This window comes from Geotrypetes seraphini, chromosome 17 (genome assembly GCF_902459505.1).
Source record: "Geotrypetes seraphini chromosome 17, aGeoSer1.1, whole genome shotgun sequence".
Taxonomy (NCBI): domain Eukaryota; kingdom Metazoa; phylum Chordata; class Amphibia; order Gymnophiona; family Dermophiidae; genus Geotrypetes; species Geotrypetes seraphini.
Window position 1 is genome coordinate 11,908,229 of NC_047100.1, and position 14,487 is coordinate 11,922,715.

The following is a 14,487-nucleotide window of genomic DNA, read 5'->3' on the forward strand; positions in this document are numbered from 1 at the left end:
GATTACTGAGGCAGACTTAAAATGCCCTTAAGGCATCCATTGGTGCCCTTTCAATTAATGTGATGACCCCCAAACAGGGTGGAGGAGATAAATCATCTGAAAGTATACAAAACTGTCAAGCTACTTGGCTGCTATCCAGAAACAGGTGGTGTTTTCTCATTGATTAAAACCAACTGAGGCCAGTTTTTAAAGGATACAACAAAGATCTACAAATTAAATCAGCCTTTTGTGGGAAAAAAAAAATAATGTAGTTCCAACTACATTAACACCCTGGAGATAGTTTCTGACAAAGGCGTGTTAGATTATGATTTGTCCAACATTGTACTTCAATGGCAGCAACCAGACATCCAGCTAGCTCCTGAGCAGCCATGTTGAAGATATTCATGCAGCGTTTCAAAATGTGGAGCTTCAGACTGTCAAAGATGTCATTTTCAAAACCTGTTTGAGCCTTTAACATGCAGTAGAAAGGAAAAAGGGGGGGAAGTTTGCCTTGAGACAGCCCTAGTGACGAAACATGGTCGTGTCGGCTTTTCTGTTCCCTCCCCGACGCGATTACAAAGCTAAGTTTTTTTGCTTACTATGTTATACTATTATGAAATGCTATTTATTTGAATATTAAGAAGATAATTGAATATTTTGAAGATTACTGTGAACTTTGAGCATGTTTCTGCACTTTAAAATAAAAAAAAAAAATAATAATAAAAAAATCAGGACTAATAAGACACTGTGGAACATCATTTCAGCTACCTTTGGTCCAATAAGTGCTACTCCTAATGTCTTACAAAAAATTGTTTATACTACTGTGATTTTGCTCGATAATACCTTTATATAAGCAATGTGTATCTAGATTTTCAAAACCTCTACATCAGTGGTTCCCAACCCTGTCCTGGAGGACCACTAGGCCAGTCGGGTTTTCAGGATATCCCTAATGAATATGCATGGAGCAGATTTGCATGCCTGGCACCTCCATTATATGCAGATCTCTCTCATGCATATTCCTTAGGGTTATCCTGAACACCCGACAAGCCTGGTGGTCCTCCAGGACAGGGTTGGGAATCACTGCTCTACATAAGCCAAAAATGTTAATAGAGGATTATTAGAGTCCCCATAAACCTTTGTGGGCTTTGGGTTAGGCCCTCTTTTATCAAGCTGTTGGGGGGGGGGGAGGTTATTTCATCACAAACTGCTGCTGTAACAGCTCCAACACTCAGAATTCCTTTTACTGCAGTGACACGTAATAAAACACAAAACCCGATGCAGCTTGATAAAAGGGGGCCTTAATTTTTAATGACAAGAGGTGAATGCTTGCAGAATGCTGGGAGGGCAGTAAATCAAGGACATTTGATGGCTACGCAAGGCATCATAGAAGATACATATGCTTCGGTTAACTGCTGTCTTTCTCAAATTCCTGGTATTGGTTTAAAAGCCAAGCTGAATTTCTACAAAAGACCACATTATGGCTAACATTGGTTTTTGAAACCAATGGCTTTTATTCAAACATAGGAGGGGGGGAAGAAATTTTGACCATGCAGTTTTTGAGCAGGAGATACTTGGAATAAGATTCAATTTCCAGGACCATCAGCTATTCATACAAGCTCCAGCTACAAAAATCCACACATCTTAAGTTATCAATGAGCCTAGGGAATGCAAACTGCTTGAACACAACTACCAAGATGGGAAATCTGGAAGGCTCCAGATGAACCCTGGCAAAATATGTCCAGACTATATTAACTGTTCCAATTGCAGCTCAATTTCACTGGAAATTTGAGAATTGCTTTTCATACAAAAGTCTTTTCATTACACTTGGACTTTGATATCTGCTAAGATATTTATCAGTTTAACTGATCGTGCAGAAGATCAAACGGGTTTATGAGGTAAACTTGTTTCTTATGCATAAGGCAGATTTGCATGCCTGTCACCTCTACTATATACAAATCTGCCTCTCATGCATATTCATTAGGGATATCTTGAAAACCCGACTGGCTAGGGACAGGTTTAACAACTACTGCGCTAGGCACTGAACCAACCCTGGAAAAGATTCAAGATGTGTTTTCAAAACAGAAATTCTGATCATTAAGACAAGAGGATCAAAAACTGAAGTCTGACTTTGCCAAAACAAGTGGCTTGGAAGCTCTACTTCCGAGGGATATTGTGATTATTGTAAGGGTACTGTAAGAGGGTATTAAATAAGATGCATGTGTACATACTTTATTTCTCAGTTGGCTTAAGTGAATGAGTTAGATTGTGGCTTCTTAAGTTTTTCTTCTTTAAAAGGCGTCCCCTTAAATTGCTGCACTTTGTCCTTTTGCATAGCTTTATTAAGAGAATTGGGCAAAACTAGAACCAATATTAAGGTGCTTAGAAGACTTTCTATCAAAGCTATCCTAGCTATCAATACTAATCAGGCATTGTTTAATTCCTAAGTACAGTGTTATTGGTCGGAACCTTACTAGATAGAGCTATGGAATGGAAGGAAAAATTTTTCCACAGCCCAACAAATTCATGCAGTGGCATACTTGGAGGGGCGGAAACCTGGGGCAGAGCACCCCCTCCTCCAGGCAGTGGAAAAGTACATGGATCAGTGATGGGAATGCAGGCTTCCTGTTTGTGGCAGTCAGCTCTGCTGGTCCCCCGCTCTGGAGCAGGAAATTATCAGAGGGGGTGGGGGCCAGGGATAAAGAGTAGACAAAGCAGGACCAAGACAGTGTTGAGGACAGAGCTCTTTCCTTGATCGAAACTGACTAAGCTAACCACAAGGGTTTTTTCTTTAGCCCATTGGAAAGCAGAAGGGACATGCCCGGCCTGGTCCTCAAGCGGCCAGGAACCCGAGATGGCTGATCCAGACAACCATCGCGGGAGTAGCGACGTGGCATGCGACAGAGGCATCGACTTCGGGAGGAATGCTGGACCTAACTGTGGACTTTAGTTTTGAACGGGTCTCCTTGAGCCCGGATCAGGGTTAAGCTCCTTTCCAACCCGGAAGCAAAAGCCCTGCAGGGACTGAGATTGCACAGTCCTCCCAAGAAGAAGGGACGGCAGCCCTGGAAGAACAGCAGGAGAGAAGTTGATAATGGAAGTTGGTCCTGCTGGAGCTTCAACATTGGCACCCTGTGTGGAGGCTGGAGAAACTTCTTCCTTTGGGAAAGAGAACACACAGTTTGCAGATATGGTAAATCCTGCCATCGTCAATATGGACGCGCTATGGAAAGCTATTGAAGTCATGGACTCCAACCTAAAAAAAAAAAAAAAAAAAGCAGCGACAATGTTGTGGAATGACTGTGGCTCTATTAACTCCCTAGTAAATACTCAAGGTGAAATGCTTCAAGAACACAGTGAGCGTATTAAAAAACATGAACAGCTTAATCAACTTAAGACTTTAGAAATGGAAATTATTAAAGAGAGGTCTTATCTCCAGAAAAAGTCAGAATTCATGAAAAATAAACAGAGGAAAAATAAATTTGAGAACGTAAAAATTTTCCAAAATCTCCAATTGTGTCAGTTGTTGAAATGGTACGGAGATATTTGAGAGAGATTTTGTCGTCAATTTCAACAGAGAATTTACCACCAATATTGAGAGTTCAATATCTCACTATTGGGAATAAACTGGGATGCTCTACTCCTACTGAGATGGCAGGAGGGGTTGATGGTGAGATGAACCTAACACTTTCTGGAAAATTCCTTGGAATTACTGAGAGGACTATTCTCATAGTGACGTTTGCTTTGGAATTTGATAGGGATTTAATTCTTCGGACTTATTTCAGACATATTAATGAGCAATTTTTTGGTTCACCAGTTCGTTTGTTTTCCGATATATCACAAGTGACACAGAAAAGGAAGGAAGGACTTTTTGGCATACAGGCCTTGAGTTCTAGCTTTGGGAGCATCCTTTATATTAATATTTCCTACAAAATGTTTGAAAAAAATTCTTTTTTTTCCAACCAAAACAATTGTTGGACTTTATTGTGGCTAAGGAAGGGGGAGGAGTAATGAAAGGATTGATAGTCTTCTTACCCACAGCTTAATACGAACCGGCTGCAGTCTTTGAACCTCCAATGATGTCCTCTTAGTTATGCAATTTTCCTTTGTATTTTATGTCTTTTCTTGATAGTAAATATTGTGGACTAAATAACCTAAATTATTTCACCATAAAAACTATGTGGGGATACTATAATGCAGGGCTGCCCAAGTCCGGTCCTCGAGATCTACTGGCAGGCCAGGTTTTCAGGATATCCACAATAAATATGCATGGGAAAGATTTGCCTGCACTGCCTTCTTGATATGCAAATCTCTCTCATGCATATTCACTGTGGACATCCTGAAAACCTGGCACACCAGTAGATCTCGAGGACCGGACTTAAGCAGCCCTGCTTTAATGAATCTGTATTCAAGTACTGTATATGCGTCTAAGTTTGTAAATCTATAAATAAATAAATGAGAGGGGTGGGGGCCTGTGGAGCTGAGGATTATGCGCAGGCAGACCGCAGATCCATGACCGCTTCAGCATCCCTGAGCTCCCTGCAACCGGGGTGGACTGCCCCCTGCCTTTGGTATGCCACTGAATTCATGTAAGACTTCAGTTGCAGTACAACACTGGAAGTTAACAGCTTAGTTACAACACTGGTCTGCCCTCTTGCTCTCTAATATATTGAATCGAATCTTCCATTTGTGAGTCGCGCAAGCTCAAGGCGACAGATCAAAGAGGGAAAGAGGTAGGGGGAGTTATACTGAGGCTGAAACAGTTAATTGTCAAAGAGGTGGATCTTCAGGTTTTTCCTGAATACAGTGTAGTTTGTCTCTTTCCTGATCACTTCTGGTAGGTCATTCCAAGTTTTTACACCCAGATAAGTTAGCATAGAGTGGAAAATTCGCTTGTAGTGGAGGTATTTTGTGGATAGTAGGTTTAGTTGAATTCTGTTAAGGATTCTCCTTGATATCCACCAAGCCGTAGAGAATAGTTGGATGAGGGAGGGGGGGGGGCTGCTGAGTTTCTATACAGAATCTGGTGTAGGATACATGAAGTTTTGAAAATTATTTGGGATGTAGTTGTCTGATTAAGGTTGTGATTGAATCATATTTCTTTAGAGATTTGACCGACTAGTATAATACAAGCAGCTCCAAGCTTCTGACTTATCTGCAGCCCATAAATTCAGCAGGAAACCCCTCCCACACACACATCCATGTTCCTTTTCATGTACTTACTATACATGCTTTTGCTATTGTCAGTGGTACCATTTATCATTATTACTTGTCCTCAAGATAAAACTATGAAAAGGCCAGATCTTGGCATGACTTCTCTGCACACAATCCCCAACAGCTCAAGAATGGTTCTTTTACCTCTGTCATATTCAGTCTGAAAGGACCATCTTGCTGAGGGCTTGTTCCTTGATCAGAACTTCTCTCCCCCTCTGTATCTTCACTCAGCATCTCTTCTGCTTTATCAATAACATCCTTCATTTGCTCAATAAATATCTCCTTTTCAGTCTGTAGTATGAATTCATTCTCTACCTGTAAAGCAGATTAAGACATCAGCTAGGCCCTACCTATTTGACGGTCACCCATGCTGTACTGTACAGGACCGAGACTTGGGATTTAGCATTCCTAGGTGAAGGGAGGCCAGTTCTACTCTAGAACGTATACCAACCGTCACATATGCAATGAAAAAAGTATTGTTGGGCCACCTTTTGCACCAAATCACAATTGAAACCAACAAATCAAAGACAAAGTGGAAAAAAACAAGACCTCAATAACTTGGCTCCTAGACTCACAAAGCGTCCACTGGAGCCCGTATCATGGGTCTGTAAAAAAAAACAAACAAAAAACTCCACACAACAAAAAAAAACACTCGGTCTTTGTCGTCTTACTTTAAAACCTGTGTTCTCAATAGGAGTCCACAACATTAGAATTGTGACGGCTATTCAAGTGGATAGTTTTTAACCCTTCAGTGGCTATGCTGCCAATAATGTCTCATGGGAAATGTTCCAAACAAAGTCAGCAAAATTACTTATCACTTCAACTCAAATATTCATCTTGCAATCTGAACACCTCTTCTGATATTCCTCCTGACAGGGGTACTCCCGTTTCACTAATTAATCGAGCTACATCAGGGGAAAACTTAGCCTATCTTCATCCGGCATAACGCCACAAACATTTGGATGTCTTCAAAGATGGACATTTTTGAAAACAATTTAAATGTTTGTGACATTATGTAGTATGAAGTCATGCTGCTTTCCTCTGATGTAGCTTGATTAAGCAGCAAAACAGGAGTACCTCTGTTGGGAGGAATATCAGGAGAAGTATTTCAGAAAAATTCAGAAAGTCATCCAGAAACCAGTCGGTAAAGACAGACTTCTGTTTTTATAAACACTCAATATAAAATTACCTTTATAAAATTACCTCACGGAAAGTAATAATAATAACAGTTTTTATACCGCAGGACTGTGAACTTCTATGCAGTTTACAATGATTAAAATACTACAAATTGAGTAGAACTAAGAAAGTTGAAAACTAGTGACTAACAGCTCTAGAGATCAGTTATTGTGGGAAAGATTGTACAAATCAGCTACCTAAGTACTTCAGGATATGTTTTTAGGTGTCTCCTAAATTCCCCATAAGTATTAGTAAGCATAAGTAATTGTTCCAGATCTTTACCCCATAATGCTACCTGATATAAGAAAAGATGTTGCTGATGTCTTTTAAATTCACATCCTCTAACCGGTGGAGAAACAAAATTCAAGTGTGAGCTTCTCTTATGTCTATTGGTAGACATTTACACATGTAATTGAGAGCACGTATGTGTTGACAAGAAAGAGCGCATATGTATTTTAAATTAAAGAAAAAAAACCCATACATACATACATACATATACACACACATAGTAAATGTAGGCAGATAAAGACCTGAATGATCCATCCAGTCTACCCAACCCTACCCTCTCTTTAAATTATTGATTTAATTTAAATTGTCCATAAATCCGGAGCTCTTCCCAGTACTGTGCTTAGGTTCCATCTACTGAAGTCTCCGTCAAAGCTCACTCCAGCCCATGTAAACCATCCCAGCCGTTGACACCCTCCCCAGCCCATCCTCAACTGAAAGGCCATATTCGGGATACAAACCATGCAAGTCTGCCCAGTACTGGCTTTAGCTCAATATAGCACAGTTACTTACCGTAACAGGTGTTATCCAGGGACAGCAGGCAGATATTCTTGACTGATGGGTGACGGCACCGACGGAGCCCCGGTACGGACAATTTTAGAGTGATTGCACTCTAAGAACTTGGAAAGTTCTAGCAGGCCGCACCGCGCACGCGCGAGTGCCTTCCCGCCCGACGGAGGCGCGCGGTCCCCAGTTAGGATAAGCCAGCTAAGAAGCCAACCCGGGGAGGTGGGTGGGACGCAAGAATATCTGCCTGCTGTCCCTGGATAACACCTGTTACGGTAAGTAACTGTGCTTTATCCCAGGACAAGCAGGCAGCATATTCTTGACTGATGGGTGACCTCCAAGCTAACAAAAAGAGGGATGGTGGGAAGGTTGGCCATTAGGAAAACAAATTTTGCAAAACAGATTGGCCGAAGTGACCATCCCGTCTGGAGAATGCGTCCAGACAATAGTGAGATGTAAAAGTATGAACTGAGAACCAAGTGGCAGCCTTGCAGATTTCCTCAATAGGTGTGGAACGGAGGAAAGCCACAGATGCTGCCATGGCTCGAACTCTATGGGCTGTGACAGAACCTTCCAGAGTCAGTCCGGTCTGAGCATAACAGAAAAAAATGCACGCTGCGAGCCAATTGGACAGCGTACGTTTAGAAACAGGATGTCTCAATTTATTCGGATCAAAGGACAGAAAGAGTTGAGGGAATGATCTGTGGGGCTTAGTACGGTCTAAATAGTAAGCTAAAGCCCGCTTACAGTCCAAAGTATGCAAAGCCTGTTCTCCAGAGTGAAAGTGAGGTTTCGGAAAGAAGACAGGCAGAACAATGGATTGGTTGAGATGGAATTCAGAGACAACCTTAGGGAGAAACTTTGGATGTGTACGCAGAACCACCTTGTCATGATGAAAGACGGTAAAAGGTGGGACTGCTAGTAGTGCATGGAGCTCACTGACCCTCCTGGCAGAGGTGAGAGCAATCAGGAAGAGAACCTTCCAAGTGAGAAATTTGAAAGAAGCCGTGGCCAAAGGTTCAAACGGAGGTTTCATTAAGGCTGAAAGAACCACGTTAAGATCCCAGATCACAGGAGGAGGTTTAAGAGGTGGTTTCACATTGAAAAGTCCTCGCATGAATCTGGAGACCAAGGGATGAGCTGAAAGGAGTTTCCCATGGACTGGCTCATGAAAAACAGCAATAGCACTGAGGTGGACTCTGATGGAAGTAGACTTGAGACCAGAATCAGACAAAGAAAGAAGGTAATCCAACACGGTCTCCACAGCAAGGGACGTAGGATTATGATGATGATGAAGACACCAGGAAGAAAACCGTGTCTACTTCTGATGGTAACATTGCAGAGTGGCAGGTTTCCTGGAGGCATCCAGAACAGAACGAACGGGCAGAGACAAAAGAGTATCATTCGAAGTCAGCCCGAGAGATACCAGGCTGTCAGGTGCAGAGACTGGAGGTTGGGATGCAGAAGGGTCTCCTGACGTTGTATAAGCAGAGAAGGAAATTGTGGAAGTAGAAGGGAGAACCAATATTGCCTGGGCCACCGTGGCGCAATCAGAATCATGGTGGCCTGTTCCCTCTGGAGTTTGAACAAGGTCCGGAGCATGAGAGGCAGAGGAGGGAAAGCATACAGGAAAGAGATTGGACCAATCCAGGAGAAATGCATCCGCTGCCAGATGGTGAGGAGAGTAGAGTCTGGAGCAGAAGTGGGGCAACTGATGATTGTGAGGAGCTGCAAAGAGGTCTATCTGAGGAGTGCCCCACTGAGCGAAGATGGACTGCAGAGTGAAAGGATCGAGTGTCCACTCGTGAGGCTGGAGAATTCTGCTGAGCTTGTCTGCTAAGGAATTCTATTCTCCCTGAATGTAGATAGCTTTCAGGAATAGGTGGTGATCTGTGGCCCAAGCCCAAATCTTCTGGGCTTCCTGGCACAAGAGGCGAGAACCTGTCCCACCCTGCTTGTTGATGTAGTACATTGCAACTTGATTGTCTGTGCACAGTAGAAGGACCTGAGGAAAGAGAAGATGCTGGAAGGCCTTGAGGGCATAAAACATCGCTCTGAGTTCCAGGAAGTTGATGTGATGTTTCATTTCCTGGGCTGTCCAAAGTCCTTGAGTTTGGAATTCGTTCAAATGAGCTCCCCAGGCATAAGGGGAGGCGTCGGTGGTGATGACAAGTTGATGAGGAGGTAGATGGAACAAAAGACCTCTGGAGAGATTTGAGGATATCAACCACCATTGTAGAGACTGACAAAGAGAGGATGTCACAGATATGTGTCGTGAGCAAGGATCCGTCGCTTGGGACCACTGGGTCGCTAGGGTCCATTGAGGAGTGCGTAGGTGGAGACGTGCGAAGGGTGTGACATGAACTGTGGAGGCCATGTGACCCAAGAGTACCATCATTTGCTTGGCAGAGATGGAGCGTTGATGAAGCACCTGCTGACACAGAGATTGGAGAGTGTGAAGACGGTTGGACGGCAGAAATGCTCTCATGAGGACTGTGTCCAGCACCGCTCCAATGAATTGAAGTCTCTGAGTGGGGATAATATGAGATTTGGGTAGATTGATCTCGAACCCCAGAAGTTGTAGAAACATGATGGTCTGGTTGGTGGTCTGGAGTACTATCTGAGAAGAATTGGCCTTTATCAACCAATCGTCCAGGTAAGGAAACACCTGAAGGTGGTGGGAACGTAGAAAGGCGGCCACCACAATCAGACATTTGGTGAACACTCTTGGAGAGGAGGCAAGACCGAAGGGTAGCACCTTGTATTGGTAATGACAATGGTTGATCATGAAGCGGAGGTACTGTCTGGAGACCAGATTGACCGGTATGTGAGTGTATGCTTCTTTGAGATCTAAGGAACATAGCCAGTCGCCTTGATTGAGAAGAGGATAAAGAGTAGCCAGAGAAAGCATCTTGAATTTCTCTTTTACCAAGCATTTGTTGAGATCGCGAAGATCTAAAATGGGTCTGAGATCTCCTGTTTTTGGGGGGACTAGAAAGTAACGGGAGTAAAATCCCTGCCCCTTTTGATCTAGAGGAACTTCCTCTATGGCGTTCAGAAGAAGGAGGGATTGAACCTCTTGAAGAAGGAGGGAAGACTGAGGAGTGTGCAAAGCAGACTCTCTTGGCAGACTTTGGGCAGGAAGAGTCTGGAAATTGAGAGAGTAGCCGTGGCGGATGATGTTGAGGACCCACTGATCCGAGGTGATGATTTCCCAACGGCTTATGAAATGAGTAAGGCGTCCTCCTATGGGCTGCTGAAGATGGGTAGAAGGAGGGAGACTGGCTATGTCCTGGAGAACCAAGTCAAAAGGGTTGAGTTGATTTCTGTGAAGGGGGAGGTTTCACCTGCTGTTGCTGCTGTTGCTGTGCTGGTCTAGCAGTTTGCCTCTGTTGCTGCCTCTGACGCCTGGGTTGTTGCTGGGTCTGAGGTAAAGGACGAGCCACAAATCTACGATGATAGGCCGATTGTTGGCGAAAAGGCCTATAGGTGGGGTCTTCTTCTTTGTCTTAAGGAGAGTGTCCCATCGAGTCTCATGAGCTGAGAGTTTCTGAGTAGTGGAGTCCATGGATTCTCCAAACAGCTCATCCCCCAAACAAGGTGCATTGGCCAGTCGATCTTGATGATTGACATCGAGTTCTGAAACTCTGAGCCAGGCCAGTCGCCGCATAGCTACCGACATAGCCGTGGCCCTAGAGGTCAGCTCAAAGGTGTCATAGATTGATCTGACCATGAACTTGCGCAGTTGTAAGAGCGATGAAGAAGTTTGGCGAAAGGCGGATCTTTTACGGTCAGGGAGATATTTCTCAAAAGATGACAAAGTCTGAATGAGATGCTTAAGGTAAAAAGAAAAATGGAAAGCATAGTTCCCTGATCTATTTGCTAGCATCGCATTTTGATACAACCTCTTGCCAAACTTATCCATGGCCTTACCTTCTCTGCCAGGAGGGACAGAAGCATATACACTAGCCCCCGTGGATGTCTTTAAAGTAGATTCCACCAGTAAAGACTCATGGGGGAGTTGCGGCTTGTCAAAGCCTGGAATAGGTATGACCTTATATAAGGAGTCCAGTTTGCGGGGAGCTCCTGGGATGGTCAAGGGTGTCTCTAGATTTTTGTAAAATGTCTCTCTTAATATGTCATGGAGAGGCAGTTTGAGAAATTCCCTTGGAGGCTGGTCAAAATCCAGAGCATCGAGAAATGCCTTGGATTTTTTGGATTCAGCCTCCAAGGGAATAGAGAGAGATTCACACATCTCTTTGAGAAAAGAGGTAAAAGAAGTTGTATCAGGTTTAGAAGATGGATCTAAAACAGAAGGATCCTCTTCCCCTGATGAACACTCTCCCTCTGAGAGAAGAGGGTCCTCCGAATCGCCCCACAGATCAGGGTCCCTTACTTGAAAACTGCGGTCCCGGGATTCCGGTGTGGAGGGTTCTAGGTGTCGAGTTTTATGCATCGACTTCCCAGACCTCTGTGAAACGGTCCCGGGAGATGTTATAGGCTGTGTCGGCGCCGAGGTTTGAACAGCCTGGTGTAAGGATCTCGGTTCCGGCGCTAAGACCGGCATAGATACCGAGGAAGTGGTATGCATCGGTACCGACAAGGTGGATGCTCCACTGTCGGTACCGGAGGCTCAGACCGGACCGGGACTGGAAGGCTAGGTGTCAGAAGAGCAGGTAACAGCTGCTTTAGTTGTTCTTTAAGCTGTACTTGCAGGACGGTGGCAATGCGCTCGTCCAGTGAAGGCACCGGTACCGCTTTTTTCTTCTGCGGTACCTTGGGTGCCGCTCTACACTCCGAAGAGGAACCCGATGTCGAGGGGCTTACCTCAATCGGAGCGGAGCGCTTCCACGGGCGCCTCGAGGTCGGCAGGATTGGGCTCGCTGCCACTGAGACCGGAGGGCGCTCCAGCGGGGAAGGCTTCTTAGCCGGCTTACCTGAAGGGTGCGACGCCGGCGCGGTGTCGACGAGGCAGGTGCCGACTGCGTCGGGGTCGAAGTGGGGATCGGTGCCGCCGAATCCGACATCTCGGTACCAAACAATAATCGCTGTTGGATTTGTCGATTTTTTAAAGTTCTCTTTTTAAGAGTGGCACAGCGGGTGCAGGTAGACGCTCGATGGTCAGGACCAAGACACTGTAGACACCAGTTGTGCGGGTCTGTGAGTGAAATTGGTCGAGCGCACCGCTGGCACTTCTTAAACCCGGGTTGAGGGGGCATGAATGTAAAAACGGCTTCAGCCAAATCGAAGGCCGAGGCCTCGATGGTGGCAACAGGCCCCGCTGGGGCGAAACCGAAAAAATGAAAGAAAAACGAATTAAGTTGTTTGTTTGTTTTTTAACAAAGAAAAGAAAATAAAATGAGGGAAACAATATTTCCCAACGAGTTTACGCGAGCGGGAAGGCGAAAGTAGAAAAAAGTTTTCAACAGCCGTTGAAAAGTGCGTCTTCTTAGCTCCGCGGAAACTAAGAAACTGGGGACCCGCGCGCCTCCGTCGGGCGGGAAGGCACTCGCGCGTGCGCGGTGCGGCCTGCTAGAACTTTCCAAGTTCTTAGAGTGCAATCACTCTAAAATTGTCCGTACCGGGGCTCCGTCGGTGCCGTCACCCATCAGTCAAGAATATGCTGCCTGCTTGTCCTGGGATAAATACCATTATTTTCAGATTAAAGATCCTCTGTGTTCATCCCATGCTTTTTTAAACTCTGGCATTGTTTTCCTCTCCACCAATTCCAATCCTACCCCTGTTCCATTTATTCTCTATTCCCGTAGAGGGCAATTCTGTAACCAGGCAGTTTAGTTTTGCCACCCTGATACTGTGTGGTGAAAGTCTATTCTGTTACAGAATACTAGTGTAACCAGTATCGGCATCTCACTTAATTGCCTGCAATTACACTAGCCATAGACCCAACATATCGCTGAGTGCCCAAATGTAGTAGCTCTTCCCATTTGAGCATCTCCTTACATTTGTGCTATATTAACTATTATTGCATACTGTTTAGACAATGCTTGATTTGCGGGATATCAAATTCTAATAATAAAGTTGAGACTATTTCACTTACATGCACCCTTACGGAATAGCACTCAAGGCGATTTGCTGCCATTTTTGTACCAAAGAGCCATTACAGAATTGCCCTTATTTTGCATAAAAGTGTGAGCACCAATTCCACGTGCCTACTTTTTATGAACATATGTCCCTAGGATTTAGTTCATTGCACTGAATGTTGTTCTATGCAAGTTTCAAGTTTCAAGTTTATTAGATGACTTGATAAATCGCTTAATCAAATATTCTAAGCGATGTACACTTTAAATTTAACAATTAGTAAATATAAAAAACAAAAACAAACAATACAGTACATACAATTATTAAATAATGGGTAAGAACTCATGATTATTAACATTGATAAACGGGAAAGAAGGGATGAACTACAATTCATAAAGTAAAGAAGAAACATTGATGGGAAACACAAAAGGAATAATTAACACAGGTTTCATATTCACGGACTAAAATTGTCCCCTCCCGCACTAGGACTCCCCTCCCTCTAAACGCCTTTCTTTCTTTCTCAAGATGCCCCTCATGTACTCAGATATTCGCTATCCATAGTACCCCAATTCAAATGGAAGTTCTAAAGAAATACTCAGTTACTCATTACCCATTGAACCCCAATCTGTTAACTTTCCCCTCTTCACTATTGTATTATATTTAGACTCATTGTACGATACTGTATTAGACTTATGTATGGTGTTGTCTTTAGACTTATTGTATTGTAGTATATTTAGACTCGTTGTATTATATTGTACTGTGTTGTATACACTCATTGTATTGTATCGTACTGTATTGTATTGTTTTGTCTTGTATTGTATGTTGACTTATTGTATTGTATTGTGACCTTGTTATTCGCTGAATGTCCAGCCTTCTTACAGTGTGAACCGCCTAGAAGTCACCTGACTATGGCGGTATAGAAAAATAAAGTTATTATTATTATTATTATTATTGAAAACATAATACTAGAACTAAAATTATAATATAAAAGCATCTTTAAAAAGGAAGGTTTTAAGTTCAGTTTTAAATTTTCCAAGTTCTTTTTCCTCTCGTAAGAAAATAGGAAGAGCGTTCCATGTCTGTGGTGCAGTACAAGAAAAAATAAATTGTCTCCTTGTATTGATAATTTTTAACGAAGGGACAGATAACAGATTTTGTTCGCTTGAACGTAATATTCTTTTCGTAGAATAGGGAACAAGAAATCGATATAAAAAAGCTGGGGTCTTGTTGATCAGAGTCTTGAAGATAATTAAACATAATTTATAAGTAATTCTGTAATTGACAGGGAGC

The 14,487-nt window shown here is 43.4% G+C and overlaps 1 protein-coding gene across 19 annotated transcripts in view; it reads right to left on the reverse strand.

The window, feature by feature from the left end:
- WNK2 (WNK lysine deficient protein kinase 2) overlaps positions 1-14,487 on the reverse strand; it is a 206,437-nt gene that overhangs the window by 51,607 nt on the left and 140,343 nt on the right. For all 19 annotated transcript variants that reach the window (XM_033926235.1, XM_033926236.1, XM_033926238.1 and 16 more), the window contains one exon: positions 5,335-5,505. In XM_033926235.1, the coding sequence (XP_033782126.1) occupies positions 5,335-5,505 (171 nt within the window). The remainder of the gene's footprint in view (positions 1-5,334; positions 5,506-14,487) is intronic.